The sequence below is a fragment of the Parasteatoda tepidariorum genome, chromosome 5, assembly GCF_982258835.1.
Source record: "Parasteatoda tepidariorum strain Cologne lab strain chromosome 5, Ptep-v5.0, whole genome shotgun sequence".
Lineage (NCBI taxonomy): Eukaryota > Metazoa > Arthropoda > Arachnida > Araneae > Theridiidae > Parasteatoda > Parasteatoda tepidariorum.
The window spans coordinates 43911392-43927733 of NC_141759.1; the positions used below are offsets into that span (position 1 = coordinate 43911392).

Below are 16342 nucleotides of genomic sequence, written 5' to 3' on the forward strand. Positions count from 1 at the left end.
GTAGTTATAGTTATATTAAGTTTTATGAATTTCATATTTTTTAAAGTGAAAATTCATGGACCATAACTGAAAAGAGTTCTAAAAAATGAAGTGGAATTTCTTAATAATTTTACGTTGGTTGTTTGGAGTAGTTGTTTTTTTAAATTAATTCATAACTTCTAAAATATAACTAATATATTGTGTAATCATATATATTTTAGAATATGTTTTACTTTTTATTGGAATAAAGTAGTCTATATGTATGTATTTCTTACGTCATTTCAAAAAATACATGCAATGTAATAAATAATTTCTCTGCGAATTCCAGCCATTTAAACTGCTATGTTTGACACAAAATTATAAATTTTAAAATTAAAAACTGATAATGTAGCTGTATATTGATAAATATTTTCTGATTACGTAAGATTCTGTCCGGAACTTTAGGTAAATCTCGTTTTTAAATATAAATTTTATTCAACAACCAGAAAAAAGCTGTTAATTGCGTTGTAAAATATAAAAGAGTCTTAAAAGAAATTTCTTTTTCCGGCATAGTGTCAAGTAAAATAAATATAAATGAGGTATTACCATCAGAATTTCGTTTGGAAGTTTCTGAAAAATCTTTGGAAACCGAATCTTCGGACACACTGGGTCGTATCCGGCCACTGAGGTTATCAGATGAAGTAGTGATGTCACCGCATCTGCTTCTCGTCATTGGAGAATGATTGAAAGGAGGGCGATGACGTCTGATGGTGGAAAGTCGTGTCACGAATGACGTATTGTGTTTGAAACTAAAATATAAGGTAGAGAATGAATAATTTAGGAAACCATGAAATATCTTTATGTAATGCCTATATTTGATGCTTTAACAGATTTTTGTTAAATAAAAGTTTTAACAACGACCTTTTTGTAAAATATTTAAACTAAATTAAAAATCAAACTTATTTTAAAATTTTACTTTAGCACACGTTGAATGAAATTTTGATTTAGATTCTACTGATAAAATGTATGTTAATGTCATGTTAATTTGTGAGGTAAAGGCTTGGAGGAAAAATCTTGAGAAGAACAGAGCCTACTCTGGGCTGTAATGCCACTGAAGAAGAAGAAGACATATTAATTTAAATTTAATCTGATGTATGAAATATGACATTCTAAAGTCAACCGGAAAGTTATGAAATATTCAATATTTTTTACTTCTGACCAATTTTTTATGGAGTCAATTAGAAATAGGAATTAGAAAATCAAATTTAGGAAAATGATTTGAAATTTAAATTTAATAGCTGAATGTTTCAAGTGCTCCACTTGAAACATGCTACTAGTTATTTAGAAATATGAATCGAAAAATCGAATTTAGGAAAATATTTGAAACATAAATTTAATAGGAGCTGATATAGGAGCTGAACATGAAACAAATATTTAGAAAGTTATTTTCCTCTGCAAAGTATTCTGCTCGATAGAGAGATGATTTCTAATGAAAAACTCATTTCTTCAATAAATTGTGAATGTATCATAGCGTTAATGAAAATTTTATGTGGACAGACTTATTTTTAATTAAAGTCTGTTTTTGTTCCAATAAAAGCCCTCAGCTATAAATTTTTATTCCAGGAACTTGAAAGAATGCTTTTCGTACTACATAGAAATATTAGTAACATTTATCAAAGTATATACTAATAATAACAAAAATACATTAACTGCTTCAAACTCTTAAATAGGAAAGTAGTATACGGGTAAAAGTTTTCTGTAGAACTCAAAGATATATTCATGCAAATTAAGGAATAAAATGTAAAAAAAAGAAGGAACACGAATAGGTGATGATAAAATTCAGAATTTATCTTAATGCAGAAAAAAGTAACTTGTTATGAAAGCAAAGAGAGAGAGAGAGAGAGAGAGAGAGAGAGAGAGAGAGAGAGAGAGAGAGAGAGAGAGAGAGAGAGAGAGAGAGAGAGAGAGCGAGTGAGAGGGAGAGAGAGAGGGAGAGAAAGAGAGAGAGAAAGAGAGAGAGCAAGAGAGTAATCACATTAACATTTCTAAGACAGTTAAAAAATATATAAAGTTGATATAATATATACAGGTTGATTATAAAATAAGTCGACATGTTTAGAGCTATATTATCAAATAATATTTGGTTTAAAATGTTTTTATTATCTCGCACTATTATGAATACAGCATTATGGTAAACAACTAACAAATGACAAAATGTCGCAAATGGATTTCAAACAAATAAAACAAATTTCAGGAAATATAGTGCCTAAGAAATATTTTTTCAATGTAATTTTTCAAATTCATTTTTTTGGAAATATGACATTCTTTCGAAATATTTCTTTCATGCTTCAGAAATATTTCAGTAATGATTTGAGAGAAGTTTTAAGTTACATTTCAAGAACTAAATAAAAACGATTCTGGCAATTTCTTAAAATTTTTGGAACTAATGATTTTGTCAAAACCTTACTAATTTATTATAGATTTTAAATTTAAAACTTTTGAGTTGTATTAGGAAAAATTAATTACAATAAACAATTTTACTGAGGGAGAATTATAATTAATATTTTATTATAAGATGAAATATTTTCAGTGTTAATATTTTTTTCGTCTTTTTTTGGTAGTTAACATAGAGTTATTTAAATTTAATAAAAATGTTCATTGCTTTTAAGTGTACAATTTAAATGCAAAAGTTTATATCGAAATTCAAGTTCCCTGTACATCGAAATAAAATTTTAGGTAAAGTAACAAAGCTTACAAAAGTTAGATACAAAAACGATTTATAAGCCTCTAAAAACGTTTTATTTGGTTTCTTAAGATATTGGAACATACACTCGTAATCATTGTAAAATATTTCTGGCATAATTTACATAAGATTTTAAAAATATTTCATTATCTAATCAAAATGAATCTTTTAAAAAGTTACGTTTCAGAAACATTTTTTAAACTGCAAGAGTTTTGAACGTAATTGCGACATTTTATGCTGACTGGGATATCATTCCCTGACGTCATTGTTTCATGTTTTAATGGAAACCTATCCAGTTTTATCCCGACAGCTAGATACGAAAAGTTACTAAAGTTTACTGAACAGGAGAGCAGGAAAACAAGATTTTTTTAAAATCTATTTCAGGATTACCATGGGTCCCTGAGAAGTTTAATAGTGGTAAAGAAAAAGAGGCAAACTGCTATCATTTGATAAAGTTGTGGCCTGCTCCATATGTTGTTTAGGTGTAATTATCCTTGTTCTACATGCTTTGCTATTTAATTTGCTACCAAATTATTAAAAATCTTGCATCAAAAGGAACAGTTGGCATCCCTACTCAGTCAAATCTAGAACCACTAAAAGAAGTGGTCACCAAACTTTAAGACGAAAGCATTTAACTCTAAGAGAGGTATGTAATTTGTAGATGTTAGTGTTGCCACTAAGAAGACGACTTGCTACGCTTTATTAAAAAAATTATTCTAGTGATAGCAAAAGAGATGATTCAACAATTTGTTCTGTTTAAGCAAATTTAATTTACTTAACACTATATAAAAATAATTTAAATTGATATAAAAAATTCCACTACAATATCCTTACGCCATAAGCCACCTATTGCTCTGCAGCAAATTTCAATGAAATATTCCTGTATGAAAATGTAACTGAAAACAAATAGAAGCATACTATTGCAGTGATGCATCATATTCCCGACAGGAATATCAGTCACATAACCTCATTTTCCCCATACCAGATTAGCTGAAGTTCATATTTCTACATTATAGTCTTATCACCCTACTGCATACAACTATACAGTCAGAACCTCAATGATCATCTATCCATATAAATACTCCTTTACTTTATTTGCATTTCACCACCTCATAAAGTTTATAACCATAAAGTTTAAGCTAAAGATGGCCCTCAGGTGCCCAAATGTTTTATATAGTTCAGTTCAGTTTAAACTTAACACATTGAGCACAGTGTCAGCCATCGGTGGCTGACGCTGGACTTTCCATTTAGGCCGCGGCAACCACCGGTGGCTGACACTGAAATTACATTTAGGCTGCGTCTGCCACCGCTTGCTGACACAGACCTTTCACATAGGTCGAGAAAAACAGCTGGCTGACAGCGTATAACATGATATAGAACTATAAAATTTACACTCTTTTATGGAACTGCAGAAAATTTATTCAAAATTTACTTAATTATTGTGATTCTTGGTTTAATAAATTCTATTTAGTAGATTTTTATCCACCACTATTTTTAAACAATTCGTAATCTTATATAATTCACCACTTCTTTAACTTATGTCGTGCTAAACATTTCAAAATTAGCAAGATCTGTCTAATATTGGCAATTTGAGTTTGTAGTAAATTACATTTTGGCCAGACGGGCGGGCCATGTAAAATTAGCTTGGCTTTCAACGTGTTAAGTGTTTTTAACAAGCGTTTTGAATTTTTAATGTTAAATGTTCTACCACTTCTTTTAAATAATATTTGAAATGCTGACCAGTTAGAATCTTTAGTGCTTGCGAGGTTCTTTTCGAGTGTAAAGTGTTAATTCCGAGTAAGATATAGTTTTTAAGTGCAGTAACATTATAAAAAATTTATGCTTTGTATTTTCCATTTTTTTAAATTTAAAAAAAAATATAATTGTTAAAGTTTATAATCTTTTATTATAATCAGATAATTATAATATATTATTGGTATAATAATATTAACTACTATAGGTTATAATATTAACAACTTAATACGACTTCTAAGCTTGAACTGAAAACTTTATTTATCAATACCTAAAGTTTCATAATCATCCTGTACATATAACAACTTACAACAATACTGACAGCACAAAAATAATCAAAGGCATCATAATATTGTAAATATTAGTTAAAATATAATTTTTAGATAGTTTACATGTTTTCACGGTAATGAATAATCGAAACAAAATTGATTAGTTGCTGTACGAATCAAAAATCTTTACCCGTTCAAACAATATTTGACAAAGAATAAATAATATAAGGCTTTAGTTATTTTGGAATAAAAATGCTAATAAACTGTGGAATTCTAAATAGTTTATAGAAATACTGAATCATGCAGTTATGAGGTTGATCTAAGGTGGGACCTATAAACCTAGGATTTAAGGGTTTCAGGCATTACTTTCCACGTTAAATATCACATGAGATTGATTAAAAAATGAAAACCACCTGAGATTGATTTTAATGCTAATTGATTTTAACTGACGTTTAGTATACTTCTGTCCGAAAGTTAAGAAACAAAGACGTTTTCACGGCGAGCTCGATAATAAAACAAATGAAATAAAATTTTCTTTGAGAACACATTTAAATAAATACAACATGATGCTAATAAAAAAGTTATGGAACGAATTTAAGATCCTAAATGAATGGTAAGTCATCAAGGTAATTAAAAAATGATGTAGCTGAAAGACATTTGAGGGTATAATAAGGGATATGACCCTTCCTAACGACAAGGCGAATCTCACAATGCATTCTCTTGTCATTTACGTGATTAACTAAAGACAATTAACTCTATTCCTCCCTTAAGGCAGTTCTTAAGGCTTAGCAGTAAGGCTTAGCCCTGCGAGTTTTAGGGAAAGGGAGAACTTCAATTGCGCAAGAAACTCCATGGGATTCAGGTCTGGAGATATGAATGGGCATTCCCTTCTCTAAGCATCTTCAGCTTCAATGTATTCCTTAACTAGTTCAGTGCTATAAGCAAACGCACTGTTATTCATTAAAATGAACTAAAGACCAACAGTGCTTTTGAACAATCTTATTTACTGCTCAAAAACCTCATCTCCCTACCCCAAAGAAGTTAAGTAAGTACCCTATAATCAATAGATCCAATCCAGATCAATACATTCGTTCTGAACTGGCACAAGCAAAATCGACCATAGTAGTTGGAAGCAATGGGCTTATGTTCTCTTTACCGATGAGTCCTGATTCAATTTAAATTTCTATAGTTATATCTATTTTTTTATTTTATTTTATAACCGTCGTTGAACAACCGAACCAATTTTATGGGTTTACGATTGCTAATTTTCAACTCTGTAGCTTGTAATTTTGAACACAATCCAGAAGACAAGGGAACTCTTGGATCAAATTTTGGGAGAAATTTGCCTTCGTGGAGGATTTTTTGATGAAGGTAACACACATTTGTGTTACATGGGGAGGAAGACCACGAGAACTTTCCACGGATAACTTGATGGCAAGGGGACTCTAACTCATGCTCCGTCTCCCACTGCGGATATTTCACATCAGCACTGTAGTCGGTGAAAGACGGATGCGGAATTCGTATCGACTGGGATTCGAACCCAGTTCGCCGCATTGGAAGGCGAAGCTCTATCCCCTGAGCCATCGCGGCTCTAGTTATGTCTATTGTCGAATTCGTTGATTGTTGTTAAAATACTATACATTATTTGCTATCGAAGATTATTCAACCTAACTAGTAGGCTTTTGCCTAGGAATATTCTTAATTTTGTTTTCTAATTGTCTTGTTTCTAACTGTTTCAAATTTGATTATTTAACGTTTGAATTAAAATTATATTGGTCATCAAGTCATTTAAACAACTTTATGCTACAGACTGAAGGTTAAACTAGCATGATGTGATATTTTTAAATGCTGACGAAATTTTAAGCACATTTGTTTAATTTATTTCAAATTCTCTATAGTTATAAATATTGTGAAGAAGTGAACTTCCGAGTTGGCAGCTCTAGTTCTAACTATAGTAGATTGATGTTTATAAAAAAATTTGAACAGTTCGTAGGTTTTAAATGACTATAATTAATAACATTTTACCTAATAGCATATTTTTCAACTTTTATTGAAAGCTATCTTTTAGTATAATTTAAATTTTATCGTTGGAAAATAAAAAAAAATGTTCAAAAGATTTCTCATTTTCTGAAATTTATTGTTGGATAAATACATTTGAGGAGTATAGAGTAACAAAACATATTTTATTAGTCTCACCAATCAATACTTGTTGTAGCTGTTGAAACTGCATTTTCAAGTTATGAAAAATTAGATTTATTTAAAAACAAATTTTAACTTTTAAATGTTGGTTGAAATTAAAAAACAAAGATAACATAAGAAATACTCAGTAAAAAATATTTAGACAGAGCTAGTCTAGTTAAAAACTGTTTTAGTTTTATTCAGAAGAAAAATAAGTTTTCTAATAAGCATTCTTTTAACCTGTGTACTGGAGTTAAAATTTTATTTTCTCACTAACTCCAGTTATTAATAATATTGTTTAAAAAATACGTTTAGTTATAAATATATTTTTAAGAGTTATTTATATTTTGAAAAGAAAAAATTGACCTTTCTTCTTTATTTTCATGGAAAGAAAATATTTTACAAAGCACTTCCGAAACGAATTTTAAAGGAATAAAAGCAAATGTCCCAATGAGCAACAATAGTAATTACAAATACTTCTAGATTAAAAAATTATTTGTATCATGTTTGAAGAGTTATTTTAAAACTTTGAATTAAATTATGTTAAAACTGATATTAAAATATCTTCAGGTGAATAGTAGGGGGAAATGGAAAGTAATGCCATCTATTGGGCAGCTTTGGTGGCTTTCAAGGAGTATACTTACAGGCTGCCACCAGAGGGCGCAATGTCTTGTCTATCTTTTCGCTTAGTGTTGTTGAATGAACCCGTAGGAACGCTAAAAAAAGAGAAACACTGAAGAGAAAAATAAAAATAAAAGGAAGAAAAAAGAAAGAAAAAGATAGAGAAGCTGCAAGAATCCGATAAACAGAATTAATTAAATAGTACTATTAGAAAAAGAAAGAAATTCTTACTTTAAAATTGGTTTAGAATTTGTATTTAATTAATTAATTTTATCCTTTTTTTAATGGAATTATTTTTGTAAGCAACTGGATTATTAATATTTCAAAGAAAAAACAAAGCCATTGTTGCTATTTCCCAAATAGTTATTTTTTTGGTATTTATTTTAGGAAACATAATGGAACTTTTTTTATTTCCAATGGCAACAACAACAATAATACAAACAAGTACGATGTAAATAGATTTTATATCGAAACAAAATGTTAATTTCATGTACGTGATATGATAATTGCATTGCCTAATTATACAAACTAATTTTTAAGTGGTTTTTATGTTATTAAAAAATTAAAGAAAAAAATGGTTGTTCACAATTTTACTTCATTTAAAAATATTTATACGTCGATAAAATATGAAATCAAATATCTATGCAATTACAATTAATATTTTGTTTCGTCAATTCAGATGGAACAAAATGAAGAAAAAATTCTTTTATCAAGTTTTTCATATTTCAAATAAACTAACTGCATCGAAAAATTAATTTATACTATTTTGTACTAAATTTTTAAGTTAATTAATTAGTTATCGTGCCCATTTCCTTATGCTAGTCGAAACTATGGGTGGTTCTTTAGAAAAAAAAAGATATATAAGAATACGATACATGATAACCGAAATTTTTTTAACAGGTTGCATTACTAAAATAATCTACACATTAGACTATTAAGAAACATATATGTGATAAAACAATATGAACACTTTTCTAAGCCATCTTTCTTTTAGAAGTAGAATGTTATGGAACTGTTGGCACATTTTAAGCGATCACGCTTACAAGCTTTTAGAAATTATGTCCTTCTTACTCGAAGAAAACTTGCGTCGACAAAAAGGAGCATATGAAATTCAAGGCTGATTTCCTTTTTTAATATCACTATAATTCTAAAATCTTCTTATATAAATATCACAACCCGAAGAATGTGGCCGGGATAGTCTAGTTGGCAGGACGTTGGACAAACGTTTGTGAGAACGGGAGTTCGAATCCAGCTGGACGAAGACTCCCCGTGTAGTAAATGGTGACTGGTGCACGTTGAACCTGTCGGGTCACAAAATCCTCCATTTCTCCATAACAAATTATACCTCTGGGGGTATTGAATTGGAGATTGATCACTGGTTCAGATCAAAATTCTACGATCTGTGGACGAATGAATGGATGTATGGATGAGTCTGTCCTATGAACGGGAGTAATGCATGGGTGCGGCAGCAGTCAAATTCTTGGCCATAGATGGCGCCACTGGAAAACAAGAACAATCTCACCTCCAATACCTTAATGGCCGACGACAGTTACAACATTCGAAGAATGATTTCAAAATTGCTGGTATAAAAGCTAAAGAGAAGTTTTAAACATGCTTTTCTCAATTTTGACTATTGAAATTCTGCATGGGTGAAAATGATATCATTTCTAAAATTCTACAAGCATGATCATTCAAATTGTGCCAACAGTTTTGCCGTGAGAAATCCTCCAAAACATTTGTTGCTAAAAGAAAGATTGTTTAAATAGAGTTAGTATAGAAATGTTCATGCCATTTTGTCATACTTAGATTACATGTTAGATATATTTGTTGAATAATTGGTTTTTATATTAATTAAGTCATTGAAAAAATGTTTAACACACATATTTTAAGGGGAACAGTAGTGACCAAATTTTGAAAACGAGTATTTTACCTAAGTTTAGTTATTCTTCAAAATAGCATAGTTTTTTCAGTCAATACTTACGATGGCGGTGATGGTAGGACCACTTGATGTATCTTCCATGTTGCGACTGACATGGAGCTTGGATCGGCAGCGTAGCACCTCCACAAGCACTGTATGAGCGTGGCAGCAGGAACTCTCCTCCTGATCATGTGCTTCTGGCGTTGTTGCTGTTGCACCTTCAACGCGAATCCAGACCCCAGGATACCCTGCAACATAATTCATGATTTGCATTGGGAACAGAACTCTGCAAAACTATTACGCTTCTAGTTCTGATTGATGCATTTGAAACCACTGGGTACATCACATTAAAGTGGATTATGAAGAAAAAAAATCCTTTTATAAAGGCCTATAATTAACAAAGGAAAAAAAAAGACTATTTGAAAACAGCAGCTTAGGTGAACACACTAGAAAAAAATATAATGAGCTTTCTAGCCACGATATAGAGTAATTGATACAGAGTATTCAATTGAGCATTCAGCCGATATATGATAGAGCATTCAACTGATATAGTATCTAGAGCAATGGTTCCCAAGAGATGGTTCTACGGAGCGCTAGGAAGATCCTAGGGATTCCGTAAGTTAGAACCTTCTTTTTCTAACCAATAATGATTGTTGAAATCCGTGATATATATATATATATATATATATATATATATATATATATATATATATATATATATATATATATATGTATGTATATGTATATATATAAGTATGTATGTATGTATGTATATATATATATATAAGTATGTATGTATGTATGTATATATATATATATATATATATATATATATATATATATATATATATATATATATATATATATATATATATATATATATATATATATATATATATATATATATATATATATATATATAATCTTTTCCTCACATTTTATAACAATATTTCCTCAGAATTCATAAATCAGTTATTTTATTCAATTTGATGTATGCATGCTCACAACATTAATAGATTAAAAGTTTTACAGATTTGCGAATTCAACTGCCTAACATAAAACTAATATTTATAACTGTTATTTATGGAACTATGAGAAATTTCATTCTTCGCATTAAAAGTTCCTGAATTAATTGTTTCCTAAATTAAAGCATTTTTTTTAGCATATTCACACCTGTTAATTTAATTGTCAACAGTCAGAGCTCTACCAAAAGGAGCTCTATGGTTTAGGGTTCCGTAACTGAAAAAAATTTAAAATCGTTGATATAGAGCATTCAGCTTATATATAAAGCATACAATTTCCTATGAAAGGGATTCTATTGATCCTATGAAAGGACTACTCGAAAACAGCCGCTTAGATGAGCACAATAGAAAAAAATGTATATTGAGCTTTCTAGCCTTAGCATTCAATAGACATTCAGTTGATATAGCATTCAGCTGATACAGATAGAACATTCAGCTGGTATATGATATAGAGCATTCAGCTTAGATATAAGGCATTCAGTATCCTATGAAAGGGATCCTAATGATCCTATGAAAGGACTATTCGAAAATAGCCGCTTAGATGAGCACAATGAAGAAAAAAAATGTATCAAGCTTTCTAGCCTTAGCATTCAATAGACATTCAGCTGATATAGCATTCAATAGGCATTCAACTGATATAGCATTCAGCTGATACAGATAGAGCATTCAGCTGATATATGATATAGAGCATTCAGCTTATATAAGGCATTCAATTTCCTATGAAAGGGATCCCATTGGATAAAGTTGGAGTACGTGACACTAATCTATTACCAACGAAAATATTACATACTAGTGGGCTGTGCCCCCTGCTCGCTAACGCGCGCCAACCCCCAAAAATTGCTACGCAATCTTACATGGTTTGCTTCGCAAACAAAGCTCGCTTCGCTCGCTGCTATCTTAGATACATTGCAAATGCACAAAATTCTAAGAATTCAAAACAATCATTCAAATCCATATAACAACTTTTTTTTAAAAAATAATTACATCTTTTTAGTAAATACTATGTCATTAAAATTAATTTGAATTCAAATAAATGACATGTAATTCGTTAAACCTATTAGAAATGTGCTATAGTATAAAATCTTAAGACAAACTTTCTGAAACTGATATCTCTTTAAAAAGGTTAAAATTTTGGCTATAATTAAGTCTATTAAAAATTGAAATAAGTGAATTGCAATGGAAAAACCTACATAAGCAAAATATTGAATTTCGGAAGAAATCTCATTTGGTGAGAATGCTATCTCTTGTCAAAAAATACAAAATAAACTGACCTCAAATAAAACTCCAAGGACTTCGAATCAAATAATTAAGGAAACTACTATCACGTTTAATATAAAAGGGAGATTTATTAACTAAGCAATAAAATTACAGCATCGCAGCTCCAAAAAACAAACCTCACACTCACTCAACAACAATTTACAAAAGCAATTTACATTCTAATTAGTCACCATAGCAACCACAAAACTCTTCTCGTTACCGTCTATAAACTGATATATAATAAATAAATTATTTAACAAAAAATACGATGCGCATAAGCACATAATATTTTACACTCTGGTTATTTCAGTTTCCGTTTTTAGAAGCGCTATATGTTGAGCCACCTAATTTAGATTTGGCATGTGACATTTTTAGCGGCAGTCATTGGCTAATTTTCTAGCGTTGCCATTCGGGGAGTTGTAATAAGGCTTTTTTTTATCGCCGTGTAAGAGAAATATATATATAGATATTCAGATATTTAGGTAATTCACTAGATACATGTACTCACCGCTGGTAAGGCGAAGAATGAAATACCAAGAAGGGCGCAAAAGGCCGCAATCAGTTTCCCAGGCCACGTGATCGGGACAGTGTCTCCATAGCCAACAGTGCATAAAGTGATCTGAAAAAGCAAATATAAACATTCAGCTACTTTAACAAGAATATCCATAATTACTACCATAATTACGTTCCTCCTGGTTTTCCTTTGGGTCCTGCACTGCAGCCTGAAAAACAGGCTGGATGCTCACCATGACAATATCTGCATTTCGCCGGCTCGAATATTATTAATGAGGCAAAAGCTTATATGAAAAGCCACTTGATGTCAACCCACTACAAGCTATCCAACGGAAGAAGTAAAAAAGCACGCGTTTTGGACTAAGAACAGGTGTAAATATGAAAATATACATTCTTTTCAGCAGCAATACGAACACAACTTCATAATTCAACTTGAAGGTAATCTTCGTTAACACGTTCACGCCGGGAAAAGTGAAAATACTGGTACGGAAAAAGAGAAGATACTGGTACAAGAACTATTTCAATATTAGATAATATTCGGGAGGAGTTAATCTATTCTCAATAATAACAATTCACTGTAAGGAAATTTATCACGGCGAAGAAGCAATTCAATATAAAAATTGCATCAAAAATTCAATAAAAAATTGGTAATTATGGATTTCTATTATTCACGGAAAAAAACTAAAAAATGAAATTTATTATTACCAGCTTTTATTCCGGTGCGCTGCCAAGATGAGAGAATCTAGAGTGACCCACCGGTGGGTCACCACGGCGTGAGTCACGAGGGGTTGAGAATCTACCCCTCCTATCCGAAAAAAGTTTTCAAAAGCTACTGGAGAATTATGCTTATTTAAAAAATTTTTTTTGCAGATTATACATTTGCTTGGAAATGCATTAATAAAAAATACTTCATGAAATATTGAAAAAGATACTTAAATCGAAGCACACGATTTAATATTATCTGTTTTTAAATTACTGTGGCCTTGGCGAACAAAGAAGACTGTGGCAAACTACCTTAAAATTGTTTGCTTCAAAATGCAATATTTTTCCTATATAGCATGTTAAATTACATTATATTAATCATATTGCGTTGTGTTAATATGTTAAGAATATCATAAACGTGTAGCTGTTAGAATGATTAGATTTTCATTTTGAACAAAATTTCGCAAATAAGATTTCAATGAAATTTTAGTTCGGAAAGTAAATAATATTAATCTGAATACAGAAAGATTTGAATCTAATGAAATTTAAATTTATTTACTGAGTGCATACGTTGAAAATAATAGCAACTTTCTCCTTTTTAAAAGTTAGAGGTCAAAGAAAAATTAATATCAATAAAACTAATTTATATTAAAAGTAATTTTATTTGCAAATAGGATGAGCAAGCAGTTTATTTTCGAAAATGGAACAAGGAAATTATTCTAAAACTCCAATTTAAATATTTTTGTAAGAAACGCTGGAATGTAATTTCATTTTTATGTTTTTTATATTTTCTATGGCTGGATGATTTCTTACAAAATGCAAAAAAATAGCTGCAGTTTGGTCTTTTTTTTATATCGAAACCTTATTTTTAAAAGCAATCGTCGAATAATTTATTTTCTAAAACTTACTTTAAAAAGTTTATAACTATTTTGTCGACGAATATTTTATTCAAATATAACAGGAGGGAACTAGTTAGCATTACAGGTAATTTTTGAAATTCAATTTACCTGCGACAGCAGTCAAAACACCCTCCAGGGTCGACGGCTACAATTATCTTTAGGGAAGTCAACATCGAATATTTTCTACACTAATTTTTTTAAGGTAAATGGTCATTGCCCAGTAATCCCTACTCTAATTTTTAAAGGCTAACAAAAAGACTGCACAGTTATCTAAATTTACTTTGGGATGAAACATATCATTTTATAATGTGAAGATAACAATTTTTATATTGGGATGCTTTTTTATTTATAGTGGTACTGAAAACGAAAAAAAAACTTTTAACCCTTTGACTACGAATTTTAAAAAATGATTTTTTTGTCCCGTTTATTATTCTAAAGGACAAAATAGGTCACAAATAAGGCAAATTTAGTATTTAGGATTTCTCTGACAAGCGGTTATCAATTTAGAGGCTGGGACATATATGTCCCGGCCGTACTTAATGGTGGGATACATTAAGTACTCCTCTAGTGATCGACTTACTACAAGCACATCTATCATTCCCAAAAAATTTATTATATGGACTTTTTTTTACATGGTATGATAGAAGCAATCTTTGCATAACCCGACGTTACACGTTGGACAACTCATATGTGTTCTTTTTTCTATGTTCATTTTAGAAAATATGAATAAAATATGAACGGACATAACAATCCCAATGAAGGATACGAGTGGGATATATCTGTCCCAGTGCAAAATCACAATGCTATTTCATGCAAGAAACTTTTTAGCTCCATCTAGGGGATATTTGACACATGAAACATGTATACTTGGTTCGACTCGACGACTGGGACATATTACAATGAGTTTCTAAATGCTTTTCACGTCATTAGTAATTTTTAAACATTTGTTGGGACAAATGAGTCCCGTTAGTAGCCAAAGGGTTAAAGCTCCGAGCATTATCCTTCACATTGTGCTAAAGTTTGGATGGTAATTTCTACACCAAGGAGAGCTACAGGCTCGTTACCGCCTATATTTCCGAGTTACGTATCCGGTGCATTTTGAGGCCATTCAAATCAGCGTTAACAGTGTACAAAGTAAATAATGAAGCGACAGTAAATCGTGGAGACAATAAAGTTACATAAAAATAACCATAAATGGTGAAAAGATAATAAAGATGTGGTTTGAGAGATAATAAAAATGTAAAATTATTACTAGAATAAAAATCTTTGCAAAACTCCTATTACCTTGTCAACACTATAATAACTTTGAAATTTAAATCTAAATGGTAATCACATTATAAATCTATCGTGCTACTCTAAGTACTAACACTAACGTATGTGCACAGTGCACTGATTGCAACAAGAACAAATGGCCATCTTAAAAGATTCTTAGTTCTTTTTAAGCACATCAATCGTGTCGCCTTTTTCAAACACACCAGAATTGCTTACTATTATTAATATCTTATGAAATGAAGCAGATTTGAGCTTAGACATTACACAATTTCTTTTATTGAAAACAAAATTATGTGTTTGAAAATATCGCCTTGTACAATAAGTTGTTTTATGCAGCCGTACACTTTCGAACCGAAAAATGTGAAGGTAAGGAGATTGAGACTTATTTGTTTAAATTGGTATTGCAGAAATACCATCGATAGAAGTAACTTAACTCTTTCGCGCCGACTGTCACAAATACTTGCCAGCATAAAACCGTATCAACCAGGGTAAAAAGATAAAACTGGTAATCAAAGTAATTCTTTAGCAGTTTATTTGTGGGTGGAGTTATAATTGTTTGATTTATTTAGTTCACCATTACTTTGCTCAAAATAAAATTATTTAGTTATACTTTAACTAACATTGATTATATATATGATTAAACTAACAATAATTAAAGTAAAAGAACCGACTACATTTAAGTTACCGTTTTTTATTTAATTACGTCCTGATCCTGATTTTGTAAGAATGCTTTTTCTGAATCACCCGTCCCCAAGGGGTTATTATTAAGTCGACCGGAAAGTTCTGTCAATGAGAGTACACGCCTCTTTTTTACAGTAATGCTAAAGGCTCTTTAAAAAGAAAGTGGTAGGGTATCTTCTCTTTTACTCAATGGTAATGATTTAGCGAAAAGAGCAAAAGTATACAAGAGGCAAAAAAGACCACTTGCATATATATTCAAACTTGTACAAAAGTTTTCGAGAAAATTAAGTGGTTCATCTGATTTATAAATTTAAGGATAAATACCGTACCACTTTTTTTTATAAAGGTACGTTTTGCATCCTTGCATAATGGGGCGTGTTCTTCAGGTGGACCTATTACTCCTACATTTCGTGAGTTGCTGCGGTGTCAGAAAAAAAGCAGGCTTACAAGATCGTTTACAGTGGAGAAATCCAGATGTATTTTTCGGTCTAATTTCATGTTTAAACAGAGACAAAAAGACTCAATATTAACTCTTAATTATCATTTTATTTGTGCTG

General features: G+C 30.6%; 1 protein-coding gene across 1 annotated transcript in view; it reads right to left on the reverse strand.

Moving 5' to 3' along the window:
* LOC107452319 (potassium voltage-gated channel subfamily KQT member 1-like) overlaps positions 1 to 16342 on the reverse strand; it is a 380328-nt gene that overhangs the window by 23261 nt on the left and 340725 nt on the right. The window contains exons 6-9 of the mRNA XM_087163791.1: positions 12227 to 12337; positions 9503 to 9687; positions 7545 to 7616; positions 565 to 767 (exon numbers count right to left, since the gene is read on the reverse strand). Of these exons, the coding sequence (XP_087019917.1) occupies positions 565 to 767; positions 7545 to 7616; positions 9503 to 9687; positions 12227 to 12337 (571 nt within the window). The remainder of the gene's footprint in view (positions 1 to 564; positions 768 to 7544; positions 7617 to 9502; positions 9688 to 12226; positions 12338 to 16342) is intronic.